This window comes from Anas acuta, chromosome 1 (genome assembly GCF_963932015.1).
Source record: "Anas acuta chromosome 1, bAnaAcu1.1, whole genome shotgun sequence".
Lineage (NCBI taxonomy): Eukaryota > Metazoa > Chordata > Aves > Anseriformes > Anatidae > Anas > Anas acuta.
In genome coordinates, this window is record NC_088979.1 from 191,993,700 (window position 1) to 192,015,105 (window position 21,406).

At 39.6% G+C, this 21,406-nt stretch overlaps 1 protein-coding gene across 6 annotated transcripts; it reads left to right on the top strand.

Moving 5' to 3' along the window:
- The first annotated feature begins 47 nt into the window (after positions 1 to 47).
- Positions 48 to 21,120, top strand: NAPEPLD (N-acyl phosphatidylethanolamine phospholipase D). Of its 6 annotated transcripts, none has more exons than XM_068669861.1 (5): positions 48 to 142; positions 10,697 to 11,000; positions 16,241 to 16,887; positions 17,811 to 17,925; positions 19,908 to 21,120. In XM_068669861.1, the coding sequence occupies exons 2-5, from the start codon at positions 10,713 to 10,715 to the stop codon at positions 20,031 to 20,033; spliced, it is 1,176 nt and encodes a 391-aa protein (XP_068525962.1). In that variant the 5' UTR covers positions 48 to 142; positions 10,697 to 10,712; the 3' UTR covers positions 20,034 to 21,120. The 6 variants fall into 6 exon arrangements, with proteins under 6 accessions (XP_068525962.1, XP_068525957.1, XP_068525958.1 ...); XM_068669856.1 differs by having other exon boundaries at positions 55 to 278; XM_068669857.1 differs by lacking the exon at positions 48 to 142 and adding an exon at positions 4,711 to 4,760.
- Positions 21,121 to 21,406: the final 286 nt, after the last annotated feature.

Consider the following 21,406-nt stretch of genomic DNA (forward strand, 5'->3'; position numbering starts at 1 on the left):
GCCGACCCCCCTCAGCCCCGGTCCCCCCCCGCCGCCATTTTGTGAGCGCCGCGGGGAGCGGCCCGGGCCATGGCGAGGAGCCGGGCGCTGCGGAGCGGCTGCCTGCAGCTCGGCGCGCTGCCCTGGGCGGCGTGCTGGTCAGGTGGGAAGCCGCAGCCCTTCTCCTCCTCCTCCTCCTCCTCTTGGAGAGTCGCGGAGCCGCCGCCGAGGGGGTGGAGCGGCACCATGGAGGAGAAGGAGGAGGAGGACGGGGCTCCTCAGGGGCAGCAGCACGGGAGGTGAGCGCCGAGCTCCTGAGGGCAGGGGGGGAGCCGGGACTCCTGTGGTCGTGTGGGGGAAGCACCTGCCCGACCCCACCTGCTCCCGGGAGGGCTGAAATTACGGTACCGGGGGAGGGAAAAGTTAAGGGGTCCCCGGCCATCGGAGCCTCCCTCAGCCCCGGCTCGGTGGCGCGGGAGCTCCCTGAGGGGATGCTGAGGGCAGCGGCACCCCCAGCGCCTGCCCTCCGCCGGCGCTGAGGAAAGGGAGGCTGGAAGGAGAAAATCCCACTTTTATTGGGATAAAAGCGGTGGTGCTGTAGTTTCCCCTAAGGGGCCGGTGGGATATGCTGCAGCGGCGCGTTATATAATGGAGCAGGGCGCTCCGCGGGGCGGGCGGCTCGGGAGCCCTGTGCTCGCTACGGGAGGCAGGGGCAGGTGGTGCTGGCCAGGGTTTTTCATCCATTGCACGGTGTAAATGTGAAGTGGAAGGTATTAACGAAGTAACTTGGTGTAATTAGTTCAGCCATAATCTCAGTGATCGGCAATTATCTCTAGTAAGGATTTAGGGGAAGCATTTGTTGCACGTCTTGACCTCGTGCAGTAATGTTTGTATTAAGCCTCAGTGGAAATGGTTTTTCCAGTGATGATCATGATTTTTTTTTTTCCATTTGCAAGTTTTCAGGTTTTCTTCTAAAGGAAAGTAGTTTGTACTTGTGTCTTCCTATTTTATTTTTCAAGCTACACTGACCAAAGCAACATCAAAAATCTAAGATAGAAGGGAAATAAGTAGTAGCTATTGCTTCAATTTTTGGCAGAAGACTCTTGAAAATGGTTGTATATTTTTCTTTAATTCGTAGTAGCTATTCTCTCAGTTAATAAAGCCTGATTAATTTTGCTAATTAAATTCTGAAAAAAAAAAAGCAAACAACAAGCATTAATAATATATATATATATAAAACCACTACTTACTACTTCAAAAATTACTTCAAGGGTTCCTGCAGTAATGCCTGAAATAGTCTGAAATTGAAATATCTATTATAAAAAGGTAATGGGAACTTTGAATGCCTAAAGACTGGGAAGCCTGGTCTGGTTTCTGCAGTGTGATGGAGAGGATTGCCCAGGAGAGGAGGAAGGGATGGAAGGGAAACTGCTGAAATACAAGTGCCGGCTAATTGGGCTTCAGCTTAGCCCAGATCAAAAGAGACCTGTGCCCTGTTTAAAAGGAAGCGTTCCAATATTATTGTTTTCTTCCTTAGCATAGACTAAGTAGATTGGAGGGATTACCTCAGCAGAAAAATACTATTTTGTCGGTCTTTCAAGCCCGAGGTTGAACTAGATCTGCTAATTCTCAAACCAGAAATAGCTTTTAAATTCTGTTCTGCAAAGAGGAAAGCGATTGTTTTATCTGTGGTGATGAAAATGCTAATGCTGCTGTATTAATTAGTGCCTTTATGTATAACACCTGCTGTGAGTTTTTTTCTTTTGGTCACATCTGTAAATCCATTCGTGATTTCAATTTAATTTTTCACTCAACTGCTGTACCTTTGTAGCTTGTGGCACGTTGGCTAGGGCTGTAATCGGGGTCCTCGTTCCAATATGCTCAGAGCTGGGCTGTGGTAAATCACTTGGTCATCTTGCCTCTAAGCACAGCTAGAGGCTTTGAATAACAAGGATTTCTCTGTAAAGCAGATGTTGTACTTGGTTTGGAATTAATGATCACGTTATTTACTGTCTGCATGTAATTGGCAGCTATGTAAAGAAAGTACAACATAGGTTTGAATAGCATGAGACTGCACCCAAACAGATCCATCCTACAAAGCTGTTCAGCAAAGAGAATTGGACGTTACCAACTGACACCATGAAAACACTTGGCTGCCGTCGTGTCCCTATTGTGAAAAATAAGGTTTGTGTGGTGGTGTGCAAGCAAAAAGTCAGCTGGTAAGGGAGAAGGCTGTGGATGCGTATCAAGAGACTTGTTTTGTGTAGGATCTGTTATCGCAGTTGTAGCTGGGGGTGCTATCTGCTGAGTAAGCTTTATCATAATATTTTATTTTTTTATTGCTTAGAATGTTTGGAAATAACTTCAATTGTTTAGCGTGAAGTCTCCCATGCTGTGGCCTGGTTTTTGAGGGAAGGTTTCATTGAGGTTCAGCTGTTCCTGATAACTTGTTATTGCCACAATAACAAGTTGTTTGTGTGTATGTATTTAGGTGTTTTTAAATTAAACATTTTGTCTCCTGGAAACACCTACGTACTTAGGATGGTGCCTTGAAAATTAGTAGATGGCTCACATTTATGTTGGAAAGGTGCCTTGACTCCTTCATAAGGGGAAAACAAATGAACAAACAACTTCAACTCTCTTGCTGTTGACTAACAACTAAAGCACTTTGCATTTCATTGAGAGTACGTGGAGAAGCATCATAACCTGTACTTGTGGGGATGGAGTAAAAGGCTGGTCATGGATAGGAAAAGGAGTTGTCAGGAAAAATGCTGATGTGTTGTGATGGTTCTAATTTCCTTCTGTGTTTGTGTTCTGCTGTGTCTGGTGTTCCACCACTTGTAATTTCCTTTGATGGCTGTGCTCCAGTTGAAGAACTTACAGGGTGCTGTATGACAGCTTTCTGTCTTTCTAGCATGAAGTTTTGAGGATTCACACATATTATATTTGGGAAGGCTGATCGCCTCGTAGCTTAACTCATGTGCAAGATGGTCTTTGAACAGTCACGTTCAAGGAAAAACTATTTTTTTTCAGTAAGGAAAAACTTGAATTTCCTTATATTAAATGATGTGGAAATGTTTTATTTGGATTTCAATACGTTTGAGGTCGAATGTTACAGTTCTGTAAAAAGCCGTATGTCTGGGGGGAATGTGTGTGTATATATACACAGAGAAAGAATGTTATTTGGACAAGCAAAAATTAAGCACATGTTGAAAACTAAGTGTGAAAGACGGAAAAAAATAACTTAGCGAAATATTTTTATATTGCAAAGAAATCACATTGGGTCCCATGTGTTTGGACTTTGAACTGAAGAGAGGGAATTAAGTAGAGGAGCACTTAAATATGCATATAAACAAAAAATGTGTGACTATTAACTTAAAAATAAAGACTAGTTTAATGCTTGGGCATTGCTGCGCTTCCTGAATAACTGAAGCTTTGTGGGATTTTAAAGGATTATTTGTAGTGTGAGTCTAGAGAAAGTTTGCATTGCAGCTTGTTCCTTTCTGGCTTGGAGAGAAAAAGAAAATTAAAAGCCTTAGTAAATGGGTTAGAGATAGCAACTGTGGAGTTGCAGACATAAAAATGCCAGAGCTGGATATATATGAACTGCTTTGGATCCTGCTTTGCCACGTGGATCCTATGGGTGAAGGTTTTGACGGGACTTCTGGGCACTTTTGTAAGAACAGCTCTTACTCTGTGGCCGTGTGCCATGAACAAAGTCAGATTTCTGCCACTGCATGTTCGTGTGGAGCCTTCCTCTCAGTGAGTGTGGTAGGGGAGTGTCACTTATCCTTAGTCCTGTCTAATTGACAGAAGATGTTAGGCAGGAGACCTCTACCCTCAAGCCAGAGTGTAAGCTTGTTGTATTTTAAAACTTCATTTTAGTTAAGAAAAACCTGTGCTAACAGCTTTAGCATCAGAAAATAGCTTGAAGTGCTAAAACTAAGACGCTCAGCCTGTTAACACGTGAGGGTGGCTGAAGCGTGCTTATAAATGCTGAACCTCAACATTTGATTGTTTCTTCTAACAGTAAGCCCCGTCCTGGCAGGGTTTGTGTCTATGATTAACTCTATTCACGTCAGGAGAGCAACTAAAACTAATGAACTGCTCATCTGCATGAGCAGCTAGTAGAGCAGGGCTGGTGCCAGGGCGCTGCCGCTGGGGTCCTGGTGCCGGAGCTGGATGGCTCCAGCTGTGCCCTTGCTCCTTTAGGGGAGCTTTTCTGGAATCCCTTGCGAGTGCGAGGGGCCATCCATGGAGATTATCCTTGCTGTCTGAATCCAAGGGTTATCAGTGCTCAGCTGTGTGCATGGGCTTGCTTCTGGTATTTTTTTTGTTGACTTTAGAAATTGTCTGCATTTGAGTCACGATGCAGTAATTGTCCCGTGTGCCACAGCATGTCTGCAATGCACAAACCTCATTTCCGTATGTGGTCAGCTGGAGTCCTGTGTAGCAGAGCAGGTAAGAAAACTTTAAATCCCAGCTCCAGAAGTGTTTCCCGCGTTCCTCCCTATGCATTAAGTGGCTGTATGAGATTGGTTGTGTAGAGGGAGGACAGTAAAGCGCTCTTATGTTCTGGTGTAGGGCAAGTGGACTCCTGCTTTCCTTCTGCGACTGCCTCCAGAATAGCACAGCGATACACCCACCGCTCTTGTGCTTAACCATAATGATAGACCAGGCTGCGCTTTTAAATGCGAGGGCTGTGTGCCAGATTTTGGAAACCTGGATGCAAGCCTGCAGTGAAAGATGAGGCTAGAGAAGGAAACAACTTGCTTTAATGGGTATGTAAAGGTACGGGCACTGGATGCTGGGTCTGTCAGCTCTGTTAATACGCGTGGCCCCTGTAGACAGTGACTGTCGTGTAGTGCCACAAGCTAAGCAGAATATGCGCGTAGCTCAAGTCTTCTGTACTACTAAATGCAAGTCCCCAGCATGTTGGGGCTTTAAAGCAGCCGTGGAGGATGGGGCTGGTTAGCCAGCTGGGCGCTGGAAGCACAGGGAGAGCCGGTATGCATTGCCTCAGCTCTAGGAGGAGACATCCTCCTGCAGTCCGTCTGACGTCCGAGCTGACCACCAGGCTGAGAAATAGCTGGCCCCAGGGGCTACCGTGGACCCGACTAACGCACGTTTGCATTTGTGTCCAAGGGCACAGCAGGGTGTAGCTGATAGGCACTCCTAATCACTGGGAATAACTTCCTGGTGGTTTAGCACCCTCCCCTGTCCCAGCCAGCTTGTTGGTATAAATGCTTGCATGGTTACGCAGTGATCCAGGTGAATATAAGCGCTTCTCCAGGGGATGGGCAGGTAAGGAGGGACTATCGGCTTGATCAGTCTCTTGGCTGAGTTCACCATGTGGACACACGTTTGTTCTGGCAAGCCTAGGGGAGCAGCAAGGGCACAGGTGGGTTGGCTGCTGGTGGTGGCTTCAGTGCTGCAGCTGTTGTAAAATGCCTCATATTTGCTTTATTTACAACTCGAATTTCTCTCTCTGTTACGAATAAATAAACCTTTGTACTGTTGATTTCTGAAACTAGATAGGACTGGCTGAAGATTTGCCCTAATTCTAAGGGGTTTATAGAGAGGGCTACTTCTGCTTCTGTTATCAACTCAGTTGTTCATCTTTAACAGCACGCAGAGCTGCTGTGGGGTCGGGATCCTTACAGACCTGTAAGAGCAAAGAGGGGGCAGCTGGCAGCCTATAGCTGTGCTACAAAATGGGTGCAACCGAGGATAGAAGAAGGCTGTACTAACATGGATTTGGGGAGATTGTGAAAAATATCATAGAAAATAGGATGCCCCATGGAATCCGTAGCTGGCTGTTAAAATATCAAATAATTAGAATGAAAATTTCTGTAGCGCTTGTTCGTGCTTGTAGCTTTTAATTGGAAATCTCAAATAATAAAAGTATTTGCAGATCAGCTAGTTCCAGGCTTGAGAGCTTCTGTGTGTGAAATCCTAAGACTGAGAGGGCATCAGGAATAACTGTTGTTGCAACTGGTTTGGACAGCCTGAAGTACTTCACAGTAAAAGTTTAAATGCATTTAGAATTTTCCGCTCTCGAACTGTTCACTAATTAATGCAGACAATTTCTGACCTGAAGGAAAAATAAAAGTACTGCCAAAATTTAACTGGCAGTGGTTTGATAGTTGAGTGTGCAGGGGGCTTTTTTAAAAAAAAATGACTCGTGTGCTCCCTAGTGTTTGCAAATACCTTACCTTTTAGCTGAAACCCTTTTATTTATTTATTTTAGTTCCAAGCCAGAAGTGTGCTTTTGGCAGCCATAAAACACATGCATATTGTAAGAAAATCTGTGAGTTGGGTAGCAGTATTCAGGTATCCCTTTGGGCTGCACGCTGCATCACCTAAATCCTGGATGTAGTCTATAGATAGAGGCAGCAATTAGAAATAAACCAAACTCATTGCTTCAAAAACAGAGTAATAAGGATATCTGAATAATAATAATAAGGGTATCTGAAATATGTGGGATGTTTGCAAGGTAGGTATGAGGTTCTGTGGATCTCGGTGGGTTCTGATAAACCATAGTTTCATAGTAACCCTTTCCTAAACTTTCTGTTAAGAATTTGTTCAGTAAGGACCATGTTTCTAGTTAGAAAATGATAAATTTGTTCCAGCAAAGTTTACAGTTAGTGACTGTGAATGGCTGTATCCTTAGGAGGAAGAATTATATCCATTTTGTATATTGAGTAGTGACTGGTAAAGACTGAGTGGAAAAGGTGAGGACTTGGACACCAGGTTCTGTGTTGATGGTCTTCTACTGATGAAGTTAAAATACTACAGAGCTGGAAGCTGGAAGCTCTGCAGTGAGCACTTGACAACAGAAATTTTAATGATGGTGGTGCTTGTAAATTTTATGTATCCTGTGTTCGATCTTCTTTTGGAACAGATAGGAGGAAGTATTAAAATGTTTAAATAAACTTGTAATGATTTTCCTAAGCAAAGAAAAGACTTAGAGCCAAAATACTTGTATCCAAGTTCTCAGTTAGATAAGCAATGCTAAAATAAACAATCGACCCCAAACCTACTGTCCTAAAAACTTCATCCTATTTCCAGGAACGAACCTGCTTGCCAGAACATAAAGCAGGGGTTTTCCTCGCCGTGTCCTGCCTGATCTACAACTTTGCTCTTGCTTTGTGGATTCGCAGGGGCCCCTTAGCACCTGGTGCTGGAAAACCAGTTGTGTGAGCTCTGCGTTTTGATTCATGTTAGGCTTCGTCCTATTCATCAAACAGGGCTGTGCTTCCCTTCTGTCTAGTGTACCTTCTGGCACAGTGGGTTTGGCATGAATAATGGGCTCGTTCGGCAGTTCCTCTGCGTTGGTACGTTTCCTTCTCTGCCTGCAGCTGAAGCAGAAAAGCATCTCCCAGCGCGGGGATGGTGGCCTTGCCTTCTGGCTGAGCCCCTCTTAGGAGCAGTGGTGATCCACTTGCCCTTTTTGTGGGTACATCGCCTCATCCCAAAGGGTCTTTTCCAATGTTAACAGACCAGTTTAGTGCCTCAAAGTAGAGTAGGACTTCTCCCCTTTATTTAAAAGTGTGGAAAATAAAGAAGTCTGGTGGAGCCTTGTGATAACAAATATCCACCGAGGACGTGGCCCCTTCCTGCTGTCTCCCTCTGCCCCCACAAGCCAACACAATTCTTGTCCAGTTGGGTTTTAGTACCTCTGCTGGTCATAATTTGGCTGGCGATCCAGTGCTTAAATGTATTTTTCAAATATTATTGGAAGCTCTTTGCCAAACTGTTATTTTTCTTGGGGAGGAACTCAGAAAAGCTGGATGAAATATCAGCTCGTTCCTGTTGGGTAGTTTTTAATATTTAAAATATAGCTGCTGAATCTCCTTGAAAGAGGCTTTCTTTTGCAAAAAAAGGGGTAAGGATCTCTTTAAACTAATAACTGGTTGAGTTTTATTTTAAGCTAATGATTGAAACATCCTGGCTTTCTCAAAATGAGTCAACCACTTTTTAATAAGAAAAATCAGTTTTCTTTTTACTGTATTGCATGAATAGTCTTGGATACGTTTTACCAGTTTAAATGAAACAGAAGTGAATCGGTGAGACTTCAAAGGAACCTGCAGTTCATCAGGAATACTTTGTCAGTTGCTAGTTTGTAAATTTGTCCTTTTCTTATGCATGTAAAAGAGTTTAAAGTATTCTGTGAGTGCTGAGGTCTTTTCTCCCTTCGGTTGCTTATGGAATACTAATGAAAGTAATGTATGTGCATCATGTGGAAAATATGTTGGCAGACAGATACCTGCAGTGCCTTAAATGCTTTGGCATTGTCTTTGTTTAATCAGCGGAGTTGATCCCTACTTCCCCTAGAGGCTTATACTTTCAGAATAAGATCAAAGGTTTTTATAAAAATGTAAGCAAAGGCAGAATTCACCTATTTTAGAGATGAATGAATAGATAAACAGAAGCTTAAAAATAAAACCTTAGGCACTTTGCTCTCTAATATAAAATGGCTTGTAGGAACAATAATTACAGTAGTCATATATATTTAAAAATCAGACATCTGAGATGTTAACAGAAGAATTTCCTGGAATTAAGTACCTATCTGGTTAAACTTTTGTGATTTGTTTTCATGATGCTTTCTAGAAGAGTAGATGTTCTATGCTGTGTCTGCGTGCTTTGCTAAATTAATAAGAGGACTTGGCACTGAAGATGCTCTTTGAGGAATGCCACATGAGACATTCTTAAGTTAAAGGAACAGTTAATATATCCCTTAAAATTTTTTATTCTTTTTTTTTTTTCATATTCTATCTGCCTTTTTGTGCCACTGATTCTTTTAATTACCTCTTATGTGTGTGAAAAACAGCATAGAGCAACTTGGGTGGCTGTTCCATTGAAGGCTGGTTCCAGTAAATATTTTATGGAATAGAGAAAACAGCTCAGGAGTATCAACAGGTACAGTTCATGTTCTGATGCAGATGTTGTATATTATAGCTAAATAGGAAATGGATAATGGAGTCGTTTCAGTAAAACTGCAGGGAAACTGGGAAAAAAGCAATTTTGTTAAAACAAGGTTATGACCGAGAATATTACTTCTCAAACGTGTTACCAGGAATGCTTTCTCAGCGTTGACTGAACAATTGTCCTGCGTTCACAAGTGACGTGTGTTCCCACTTGCTGTTTATTAACTGATCCCTGCAGAAATAGCAGGGAAGAGCTTTGCATTTGGAGTCAGAGCATCTCCAGTAAATGCATTTGTGTTTGCCTTGGTAACACAGCTTTTCTGCCTGTAAAAGCCCAGCTGTAATGCTGCAGTAACAATCTATTTTTTTTTTTCTGTAATTATGAACTTAGGAGCAGCACAGTGAGTTCTGCCTAGCCAGCTACTTAGAAAATACCACATTTAAGAAATTTCAAAGCAAACTGTGGGCTTCATTCAATTCTGTTTCCTGAAAATGTTGTATGAATGGACTGACTTTGGTACATCAGACCTGTGCTTCATATGCAAGTATACCAGCAAGAGTTGGAATAGCTGAGTTAATGAAATGGTGGCTAGTCTAAACCGTGTGGTAGAGAACTTTCCACAGGACAAAGTTCACAATTTCTAATTTTAAAAAACCTTTCTGCATCTAAGCAGCATATCATGCTGTCTGTTCATTACTAGGCATCTTCTGGTTTTTATCAGGTAGAGATGCAAGTACCTGAAAGGTGAGCACTTCTTAAAATAGCAACCTGTTTTTTAAGTATTGTCAGAACACTGAAATTATGAACGTAAATGTAGAAACGGAACCATTTTTCTTTGACTGAATTGCTTCAGCAACTTTTAAAATAAAGTAGGGATATTTGTTTTCTTTACCTTCGAATGAGATCAATGGGACTCCATATTCCCAAGCTGTCCAACACTGAAGTATGGTTTGGAATAAGAGACTGACTACTGAGTTCAAAGTGTCCTACGAAATGCCCCAAATTAGTGAGAAATTCAGAGAAATAAACTTTTCTCAGTTATTTTCCTATTTTTTTTTTTTAAATTTCAAAATGGAATTAAGAACAGGCATCGCAGACATGATTTTGAGATGTTCCAAACTTTTGTGGCCTTTCGCTCATCAGTTCAGTGAAACTTGTATCAAACTTGTCTTTGAAGCAGTTAATTTCGCTGTTACTCCAATAAGCTTTACTTTGGTTTTGGACAAGATAGGAAATAGGACCAAACATCTTCTGTGTTCTGTGTTCATGGATGTGTGTACACATTGTGATGCATCGTGTAGGCAGAAGTAAAATGTTAATGCTATGTGAGACTGCTGCTCTTACTGCAAAGTAAAGTCACTATACGGGCAAGTCCTAAGGCACTATATAGTTCAGTGTCTCTTGGACATGTTTGTGGGATTGTATTAACATCGGGCACTGAATGTCATAAGCTTCAGGAGGAACTTAATTTACATTTTGGAAGAATAGTAAGGATCCCCTCCCCCTTCGGTCTCGCAATTGGTAGATAATAGTGTTAGTATCTGAAGCTGTGCATACCAGGGAGTAAAATTCTGCCTGCACTACAAAGAGATCTCCTGTCTACTTGCCACAGCATGTTTTTGAAGGCTTTTGTGTAACAGCAAATGTTCTAAAAGAAAAATAAGAAAAATACAGTAGATCATAAAATGAGTAGGGCAGTCTTGTTTCTAATGTGTGAGAAGTTTCAGTCTTATGAATGTTGACATTAATCTAAGAAAAGATTGATTAATTTAAAAATGTATTTTAGTTCTCCTCAAAAAGATATGGAGAGAAAAATAGAAGAGCCGTCTGCAGGCAGCCAGTACCCTAAGGAAGCAGTGAGGAAACCTCAGAATGCAGATCGAGGATCCAGGGGCAGCGATTCCTCCAGGACCTCCAGGAAAAGCTTCAGGCTGGATTACAGGTTAGAAGAAGATGTAACTAAATCAAAGAGAGGCAAAGATGGGAGATTCGTCAACCCATGGCCAACATGGAAGTCACCAACCTTGCCAAATGTTTTGAAATGGTGCCTCATGGAAAAAGATAACAGCAATGTGCCAAGTTCAAAACAGGTAAGTATTTATTTATTCTGGTCTTGATCTAGGTTGCTCTTACCTCTTCTGTAATCGATAAAACATGATAATTCCTAACTAATGCCTTTTAGACAATTTTTGGAGACTCTCCTTGGTGTTGTCTTTCTGATTTTTGGAATTGCTTTCTTTATTCTTTTCCAAAAGCGGGATGATCCTTTCTGCCTTTTCATTTTTTTTGACTTCCAGTTAGTTCCCCAACCTTTGATTTATCCAGGTCAGTTTATTTTTACAAAAACAACAAAAATGATCTCCTAGCTCAATCATAAACTACTTAAACAGATAAACTGTTTAATTTTTAATAGGCATTGCCTTCTGAATCATATAACAAACATATCAGACAAAAGCTGTGACATGTTTGATTTTAAATATCCTTTTCATACTGCCATTTAGATAATCTTTTTTTTTTTGTAAATTTATATATATTAAATAGTAGCTGTCTTACTTATGGAGATGTTTTTGTTTCAGTGTATCAAGAGAAAAAAATGTATATATTAAAACTAATCTGAGCAAGTATTTGTACTGAAATACTAAAGGTACAGTGCCAGCCTACTGGGAAACGCCATTTTTTGTTCTTTGTGTATTGCTTCTGTCAAATGTGTATATAAAGAAGGTCTAAAAAAGAGGAGGTGGGAGAAGCAACCTCTGAAAGCTGCTTCTTTTCCATGAAGAGTAATGGATGTTGGAAAACCATTGGTTGGATGGCTCCAGTTTTGACAGGATTACTTCTCAGTTTATTTTCTAATGTGTTGTCTTGCAGTGCAGAAGAGCTGTGCTAAAGGGTACACAACCAGAGAAAACACTTTTGAACCAACAAGAGTTAATAATGCTTTTAAGCATCCAAGAAGGCTAGTGTAAGCTATAATCTCCCAGGCAGTATTTAGCAAGAGCTTACGTTTTTATTTTTATCGTATATGAATTACCTGTGAAGGAAGTAATTTGATCAACTTTACTAGCAGGAAAGTTGTGTTATTTACTAACACAAGGGTGAAAAATTTGGGGATTTCTTTAAGGATATGTGACACAGCATATTTAAGGGAGAATTAATCATGGCTGTAGTTGTTCTGTAGTAATAATTGACTTCAGAAAAAAAGCCCAACAAACCTATTTCGGTCTTGAGATCCATTCCAACAATGTACCAGTTTAAATTTGGTGTTGTGCTTCTGTACATTATCTGTACCTTGTAATAACAGCAGTTGTATCGCAGTGTGTACAGCTTTCCAGACAGCGTGTTGCATTACGATACTTCAGCCACATTTATGTAAAATTCACATAAAATTCTTCCCAGTTGCCTTTGACTGCTGCCCTATTCTGTGTGTGTACGGTGCCTATAATCATCGCCGCAGATCTTGTCAGCACTGGTCAGAAACTGTTTAGTGACTGAGCTACCTAGTAGGCAGTGCTCAGGTGTAGTGCAGACTGCAGAACATGCAGCTTTGATGGCAGTGGAGAACTGCAGCGCTCCTCTTTAATTTACTGGTTATCCCTGCAATAAAGGATGATTACAAAGAAATCTGCACTCTACCAGTTGTAAAGTGCTCTCTCTCTGACCCAACTGGAATTCATTTTGGACTAATTTTATTGCTTTGCATCTGAAATTGTTGAATTAAGTGCCTGCAATTATTCAGTAGCTCGGTGAAGTAAATCAGAAACAGAAGAACGTAGATAGGGATCAATGAAATGCACTTCTTGGATCCTCAGCCATTTTGATGCTTGTTCCAGTTACGTTTGCTCCACACCTAAATCAAGCTGTAAAGCACTTCTGAGCTTGTTTAAAATTCAAACTAAGGGCTCCATACTTTATTTAGCACTGGTAGATAACATATCCTTACAAGAGATTCCTGCTCTAGTTTCCACTTTTGAGTATGCTGCTATACTGGGCAGGTTCAGTTTATCTGTACCAAATGCTTTGCATATGTTTCTTCAAAAAATAAAAATAAAAATTATCCAGGTAGTTCAGTGGGTAAAAGCTATATGTATTATAATCATGTCTTCACAATAAGCCTCTATCATTATCTGGAATACATAAACTTTTTGTACTTTTAATACAGGTTTTATTAAAAGCTTTTTTTTCCAGTGCCATTGAAGTGTTCTGAAGTATTAGCTGTTGGATCAACAATGGAGAATGCTCTTATTTCTGTAAAAATCCAGTGGTATTCCAGCATGAACTAAGTGCCAAAAATCCTAAGCTAATTAGCAAGTTTTACCAAAGCCAGTCATGTGTTTCTCCTTTCTTTGCATTAGGAAGGAAAGATCTGGGGGTGGGAGACACAACATGGCACAGTAGGGCAAGTTTTCATATTCTACCACTGATAAAGACAAGACAGCATTAGGCACGTTTCCTTCTGTTGGTAGCTGACTTGAAATTGATGTCATGTTTCAAAATTCTACTGTAATTCCTGTGGCATTAATGCTTCTGGTCAGTCTGTCAGAGAACAAAATGTACTATAGCAGGCCAAAGATTCTATAAGTTTATGTATTTTGTTCATTATCCTGTTGTACAAGTTTAAAGAGTTTCATATGAAGTATACTGCCAGTAGAACTTGTGGTTCAGTTTGAGGTCTTCTAAATTAAATAGTGAGTGCTCACTGCTTTAAAAGTAGGCTTTCAATCCAGGTTCTGAACCAAGAAAGTCTTTGGTTATCAGGAAACTTTTTTTGTTGTTTCTTCTTCTTAGGAACAAACCCTGAAAATGCTCCTCTGTTTTTTTCCTGTGACTGATCTTATGGATGTGGTCCATGTTGTTCACCATTTCTCAGTGAAACATAAGCTGCATCTCAGTGAACACATACTAAACATGTAATCTCATTGAACTGTCATGTGGCAATTAATCTTACTACCTGTCCCCTTTGCCACTGGTTGAAGCTGAAGCTGGCCCTGAGGAGACATGTTGGGTCTTGGAACTGAGTCTCACCTTCCTTTCTTCAGGAGTGAGAAATCATTGTACATAAGCAACTCCTTGCTTAGTATAAACACTCTGTCAGGCACTCCTAGTACTGGCCAGAAAATTTTGTTTGCCAAAAATAGTGTAGCCAATAAGTAGAATGACTTCTTTTACTCATTTGGTGCGAGAGCCAAGCAGTTGCCTTCTTATTTGAGACATAGAATGATTGAGCTGTCTTACCTGAAATAGCAAAATTTAGCTCTTTCCTAAGAGTTTGTCTTTTGTGGGCATAGTTGTGATGCAAAAGTGTGAGGACACAGTGAACTTTTCTGACTTTCAGTGCAAAATGATTTATAGTCTGACTTTAAAAACAAGTACATGAAAAGAATGTTTGCCATGAAAAATGCACTTACTGATATAAAATGCATTGTGAGAATTATTAAATTTCATATCTGTGTTTAATTTTCTTGATATAATCTGTTTTATGGACTTATCCACACAATTTCATGTGTTGACCTGATTTCCGTTCTTGAGTAGTATGGCACTGCTGTGTACTTAGAATGAAACATCACTTTATTTTTTTCCTAGAGAAGTGACAGCTTTTCTCAGTCTACTAATCATACTTTGTTCATTGTTGTATGAATTAAATGATTGTATTACACTAACCAGTCAGCTTTAGAGGTTCTCTATACGGTAAGTATATGCCTCTTTTTTTTTTTTTTTTTTTTTGGAGACAGTAATGAAACGTTTTCCAGGAGACACACGTCTTGTCCATTAGCTCTCAGAAAAAGCAATTTCATGAATATTTCATTACTTACAGTAAGATTTCACTATCCACCCCGACATATGCCCTCGAAATCAATAAAATATTGCAGAGTAAGTAACTTCCCTGAAGCTACCAGGACTGTTTTAGCAAAGGAAATCCTAGACTCCTAAACTGCAACACTATCAGCTGAGCTTTCAAGGGAGCAGGAGGCTGGCTCTGTCTGAGCTATCTGATAGTGTTTATCTGCTATGCTGGAGGCGGAGAATGAAAGCAACAATGAAGACAGGGAGAATGTGGGTAGGAACCAGAAGTGTTGGGACATGAGTGGTTAGAAGGGAGAGAGGAGTTGTCAGAAGTCACCTAATAAAGGAAAATTCTACTCAAGTAATGTGAGGAGTGCAGAGCACAGCGATCTGGGAGGAGAGCTGTAGCTACCATACAACAGAGATGGAGATGGTCAGGAACTCTGAGAGGACCTTTTTTTTAATAGAAACCCCCCTATTTACTACGCATAAAGCTTTTTCCATTCGCGTTTCAACCAAACTGCAGTGAAGAACATAACTTTTGTTCAAAGAGAACGGAGTGGTGGTTTGATGGTCAGTTTCAGTAGATAACATACAGCCGTGGCCTCCTTTGTGCTGACTACAGCACTTTTGAGGCTGTGTGGTGTCAAATTTGGAAGCTGATCAAGCCGAAAGCTTTTTTTCCCTCCTCTGGATTAATATTCAGCTGATTCAGTTCTCTGAGGTGTCAGATCTGAGAACTGTGTAAGCATTCCTGCTGGAACAAGAGGGCAGGTGGGGGAAGGTTTCGTTAACTTTGTTACACGGGAGTATGGATTTTGGTTGATGTAGGTCATTCACGGGGCTGCATCCCGAACCTACAGGCAGATCGGTACAGTGATTTATTCAGTAATAATTACATTTTAATTACTTAGAAAGTTTCAGTAAAACTCCTTGAAAAGCATAGCTAAGTGCCTAAAGGACCATCTTAAAAATGAGATCTGAGTCTCAGTGCTGTGCTAATATTCAGTAAATTACTGGCAGATGTGAAGACAGAACTGTAAAAACTATCAATATGAAGTGAGGATAACCTCCAGGTGGTCCTTCCATACATAGTGGGGGGAGAGGGTCTGCTACAGGCTGGTAGAACAGAGCTTCGGCAAATATTTTTGGGAACATTGTATTCTTTTATCCCTGGTTGTGTGACTTATTTGTGCTAGGGCTTGGGGAGGCATCACTTAGTTGCACAAGCTGAGCTTTGCAGGGCTTTCACTGTAACGCTTTCAAACATGCTTTCTCTTGGTAGGTCTCTTGGCCTGATGGAATACTCTTGAGCTCTCTCCTCTCTCTTGAGAGAGAAGTGAAAATGTGACAAAATCAAAGGTGATTTTAGGAGGAAGTTGCTGGGAAAACACTCATTAAAAAGGCATCTGTACGGCAGTTCTGAGGTTGCTTAAAATATAAACAAAATGAGTCTTGACTGTAATGATTGGTGCCTTATATGAAGCTTTTATTCTACAGCCAACTACGTTTTCAGATATCTCATGCATATTATATTCTTTTTTGCTAGGAACTCGATAAAGAGCTTCCAGTTTTAAAACCGTATTTTGTTCAAAACCCGGAACTTGTTGGAAAGACGGGAACTGGCATGCGAGTGACGTGGCTGGGACACGCCTCAGTTCTGGTGGAAATGGATGAAATCGTATTTCTTACTGACCCCATCTTCAGCCAGAGGGCTTCCCCGGTGCAGCTGATGGGTCCCAAGCGCTTCCGAGGACCTCCATGCACAGTTGACCAGCTCCCCAAAATAGATGCGGTGGTGATCAGCCACACCCATTACGATCACTTGGACTACAACAGTGTAAAAAGTTTAAACGAACGCTTCGGCAACGAGCTGCGCTGGTTTGTGCCCCTGGGGCTCTTAGACTGGATGCAGCGATGCGGCTGTGAGAATGTGATTGAACTGGACTGGTGGGAAGAGAACTGTGTCCCTGGCCATGACGCCGTAACTTTTGTCTTCACCCCTTCGCAGCATTGGTGCAAAAGGACTGTGACAGATGACAACAAGGTTCTGTGGGGCAGCTGGTCTGTCTTGGGACCTTGGAATAGGTTTTTCTTTTCAGGAGACACCGGCTACTGTGTTGCTTTTGAACAGATAGGTAAAAGGTTTGGACCTTTTGATCTCGCAGCCATCCCCATTGGAGCTTATGAGCCAAGGTATGAAAATCTTAAGTTTGATCAAAATAAGAAAAAAAAATTGCTGAATGACCTCCCCTTCTAAAACCAACCAACCAAAACCAGTGAGGCAATCAGAAGATGGAGTTAAAATGTCTAGTTTGCTTGCCTGTGTACATGTGGTGTTCTCAGAGGTTTTATTCTTCAGTACTAAGTACAGCAAGGGTGAATCAGCTGACTTCCTTCCATGAAAATGTTGAGTAAAAATCTGGAATTACTTTGTGGCTTTTTCTGTTAAATAGCATCACACAACCCACATCATTTAGATGCATGCAGCTTGCTGCGTTTTTCCCTTGCTTCAGTCCTTATGCTGCTTTTACAACTTAGTTGGAGACAGAGATTAATCTGTTGTATCAGATGTATTTGTTCAGGAATCTATATCCTACTTATCATGGGGTATCTAGACTTTTAGGTGATAACATTCATTCAGTGCTGGAGGCAAAGCATGTATAGGCTGGGAAAGGAAGATAGGAGTCAGAACAAAGTGTAAAAATCTGTTTTTTTGTTTTTTTTAAATCTCCTCTGATTTACTACCATTCCCTTCATTTGTCTTCTGAAACATGTACTTTTTGATAAGGAATACTAGAATAAAATTAAATACAATTTAAATCTATTGTCTTACTGCCTCCAGGTACCAATAATATGTATTAATACTATTAAAAATATAGGTAAGAAAAACTTTTTGAAAAGGGGAGTAAAATACGTGAGCTGTTGTTCTGTGGGTACGTTGGCATATTCCAGCTTGTCAGTTTTGAGTTCTCTGGATATTCTTCAGGCATGTATACTCTATAACTTTTTGATTAGGCAGGTGTATTTTTTTAGGACTCCTTGCAACTTTATGCAAGTTAAGAAGAAATCTGGCACTTAATTATGTGACACAAAAAATGTACTTTGTGTTTTGGTAGGTGGTTTATGAAACACCAGCATGTGGATCCTGAAGAAGCTGTAAGAATTCATATTGATGTTCAAGCAAAGAAGTCTGTAGCAATTCACTGGGGAACCTTTGCTTTAGCAAATGAGGTACATTTGAGCACTGTATATGATTTCAGATTTCTTGATTACGTGATCATTAATGAAACTTTGTTCATGCAGTTTACATTTACAGATATGTAGTATATACCTAAAATGTGATATTATAGAAGTGAAAAGTTGTTCCTATAGGTACTACAGTTAAAACAACTCCAACATTTTCATAACTGAATATCATATTTCCATGGTTAAGATTAATTTTAAAGAACAGAGTTATTGAAACATCTGGAGATTCATTAGCATTTTGTAACTTTACCAAAAAATATTTTTTAAGGTTGAATTTCTTTCTGATGGAAAAGTCCATGAGACAGAGGAACACATTGGGAATGCTGCTAGCAGCACATTTAACGTCCCTTCTTTGTTGGTGAAGGAACCAGATGCACAGAAATAGTTACAACTGTAGTCCTGCTGATTTAGAGAAAGTAAATATAGGTAATAGATCTCCAGTAAAGTACAATTGCACACTTTTTTTATTTGCCCACCTTCCTGCTTTGTATATAGTATAAGGTTAGCAAGTAAATACTAAAATGCAAAACATACGGTGCAGAGAAAGACTGAAGTAGCCAAGAAAATTACACTTTAGTCAAACATTTCAATAACTTCACGTGTGCCGTAAAATCTGAACCTTTAGGTTTAAATCAATCAATAGATTGATTCTTACAACAGCTCCTCTACCCTTTCATCTGAAAACAAAAAAGAAATTAATTCAGTATAGATTCCTACAACCTTTTGGGTCTAAGCATTCCATATGGAAAATTAAGTAGATGTGATACCATTACCAGTAATTTTAGAACATGAAGGCAGAAAAAAAAAAAGGCAAATTTCTGAAAAAATAGGATGATTGTATGGAGGTTTAAATAACTAGAACATATCCTGTAGTGTGAATAATGAACGTTGTAGGTAGGGATATCTGTGCAATAATAGAAGCAAACTCAGCAGTGCATCACATAAGCACTGAGTGCCCTTAGTTCAATACAGTATTTATTAATTATGTCTGTCTAGTAAAGAAAGTGCTATTTTTGATTCATAGTTAAATAATAGCTTCTTTTACTGGCAAATATATGGAAAAAATAGGTTATCCTGAATTGTTGCTGATTTTCCCCTGCCCCGTCTCCCCATTTCTAATAAGCAGTTACCTTAACAGTGACAAAATAAAAATATGGTGAAAAGGAAGCATCTACATATACTTTACACCTTGTCTGGTAGCTCTTTTTCAATTTTCTTTGCAACATTTGCACCAGGCAACATGGTAACTTTGTTCTGAAGCTAAGTATGTTCACCTGAGGCAAAATGTTTGTAGTTATAATGTTTTCTATCCATGATACTTGTAACAAGCTGTGTCACTAGCACTTGAGATACAAATTAGCTATTTAGTAAAAAAAAAAAAAAAAAAAAAAAAAGGATGATTCTCCCTTATGATGCCTTTTTTGAAATATAACAAACACAATGAAGTAACTTCAGAGGAACAATACTGAAATGGCACGCTAAAACTGACAAGTTTGTTTTACTAATGCAAGAAAGCGCCATCTACTGCCTGTTACTACTTCCTCCTCTGTGCTAAGAATAACTAATGAACATGTTTCTGCTTTTAAGAAATCTAGTTTAATCTAATAAGAGCTTACGGATATGGTTTACTGGGGACTGTTAGTGTTAGGTCAGAGGTTGGACTCAATGATCTTGAGGTCTCTTCCAACCTAGAAATTCTGTGATTCTGTAATTACACTGAAGACTGAATTTTGGGTAAGTTGCGTCTTACTACTTGAAGAATGTAAATCAGCATTCTTACTGTTTAAAAACTAAAAATTACACCAAACATTTTTGTTCAATTTGACAAATATGTTCCCTGATTTTTTGGGGGTAGTATTTAAAATGTAAGCCAGTGTTCTAGTGTGGTGATACTTCTTTTTCTTTTTTTCTACCATATGCCTCAATTGTTTTCTTTTTTTTTTTTTCCTCATATTGCTCTTTTCCAGTATTATTTGGATCCTCCAGTTAAACTGAATGAAGCTCTTGAAAGATATGGCTTGAAAAAAGAAGACTTCTTTGTCTTAAGCCATGGAGAATCACGGGACTTGAGCACAAATGATGGGTCTGAGTAATGAACCAGTAACAGTTCCTCGTAAGCCTTGTTTGATTTGAACTAGAAATTAATATCACAAATGTTAATTTGATGTACTTACAAAGCAGATCGAGTGAATTTGAGTTCTAGGTTTCAGGTTTGTCAGCTTCTTAAGTAAAGCTTGCATATAAAGTTCATTTTACAATTACACTTTTTTTGTTGTTAAATTGATTTTACTAGTTAAATTGTTTACAAATGTTGAGTGGTGTTCTGGTTAATATACAAGGTATTGTCTGGGTATAACTTGGAATTTTAGGCTCACATACATCACTGATGTACACTGTACAGTTTTTTTGTTTTTTTCAACTCTTCATCTTACCTGTAACAGCAATAATAGCCTCAGAGCAGGATGTAGTCTTATAATTAATGGCTGACTTGAATTATTCATTGTCAAAATGTAATCTCCCACTTGTTAGTCATTAATTTTAAAATTACGCCCTGTTTCTTGATAGCTTCACTCTGTGTTATGTGGGGAGTCTCCCAGTACAGCTGTGTTGGTAAAGCACAAGCACAGTAAAATAATTATTTTACTGAGTGCTTCTACACTTTCATTTACTGAGGAACCACAAAAGCTGAATTTTAAAATGATTTAAAGAACTGTGCCTTTAAGAGAAAGAGCGAGAGAGCACTTAATAATGCAACATTAATGTGTAGATACTTACTGGTGGCCAGAATATCTGCACCCTAATACTGTTTTGTCAGTGTCTTTAAGTTAGGCCTGAATGCGTCTAAAATAACTTTTTTGTCAAATGCAGTATATGAGATGAAAGAGTCACTTTATGGCGTTTGTCTTTGCATTGACTCAGCCTATTATTAAGTACTTTTTTTTAAGTGAGAAGTCTGAAGCAAGGGCTGCGGTAATTTTTCTTTATAGCTTCCCTATAATTTTAAAGTTGAATGAGAGACTACAAAATTACTTACTATTGTAATACTTGGCTAAATGTATCTGTATCAAATTGCCATGCTCATTTACAGGATTAAAGCATATTGTTGCCAAAAAATAAAAAGGTTGTTATTCGCCTTCATAATTCATTGGAAAATAAATCAATTGTTCATGATCTTTCTCATCTATGGAATATATGGGTCTTTTTTTTTTTTTTTTTGCTCTTGTGCATTACATTTTGCATTCCCAGTCCATGAAGATCAGTTTTTAAAATTAAAATTAAAACTGGTAAATTAAAACCAGTCAATGATACTTTCTGCTAGGAACAAACTGAAATGATCTTTAAACAGTTAGCCTTTTTAAAACCTGTGCTGGGAAGTCCTATAAGTCTTAATAAATAAATAAGTAAATAAAATACCAACAAAGAAAGAAAAAGGAGACAAAGATCAATTAGTTCAAGTTCATTATGA

What these genes read in the sequence shown, in the direction of transcription:
- NAPEPLD (XM_068669856.1), top strand. Translation starts at nt 70, where the DNA reads ATGGCGAGGAGCCGGGCGCTGCGGAGCGGCTGCCTGCAGCTCGGCGCG. An exon ending in ATTGGAGCTTATGAGCCAAG is followed by an intron (nt 16,888 to 17,810) that starts GTATGAAAATCT and finishes GTGTTTTGGTAG; the next exon opens with GTGGTTTATGAAACACCAGC. An exon ending in CCTTTGCTTTAGCAAATGAG is followed by an intron (nt 17,926 to 19,907) that starts GTACATTTGAGC and finishes GCTCTTTTCCAG; the next exon opens with TATTATTTGGATCCTCCAGT.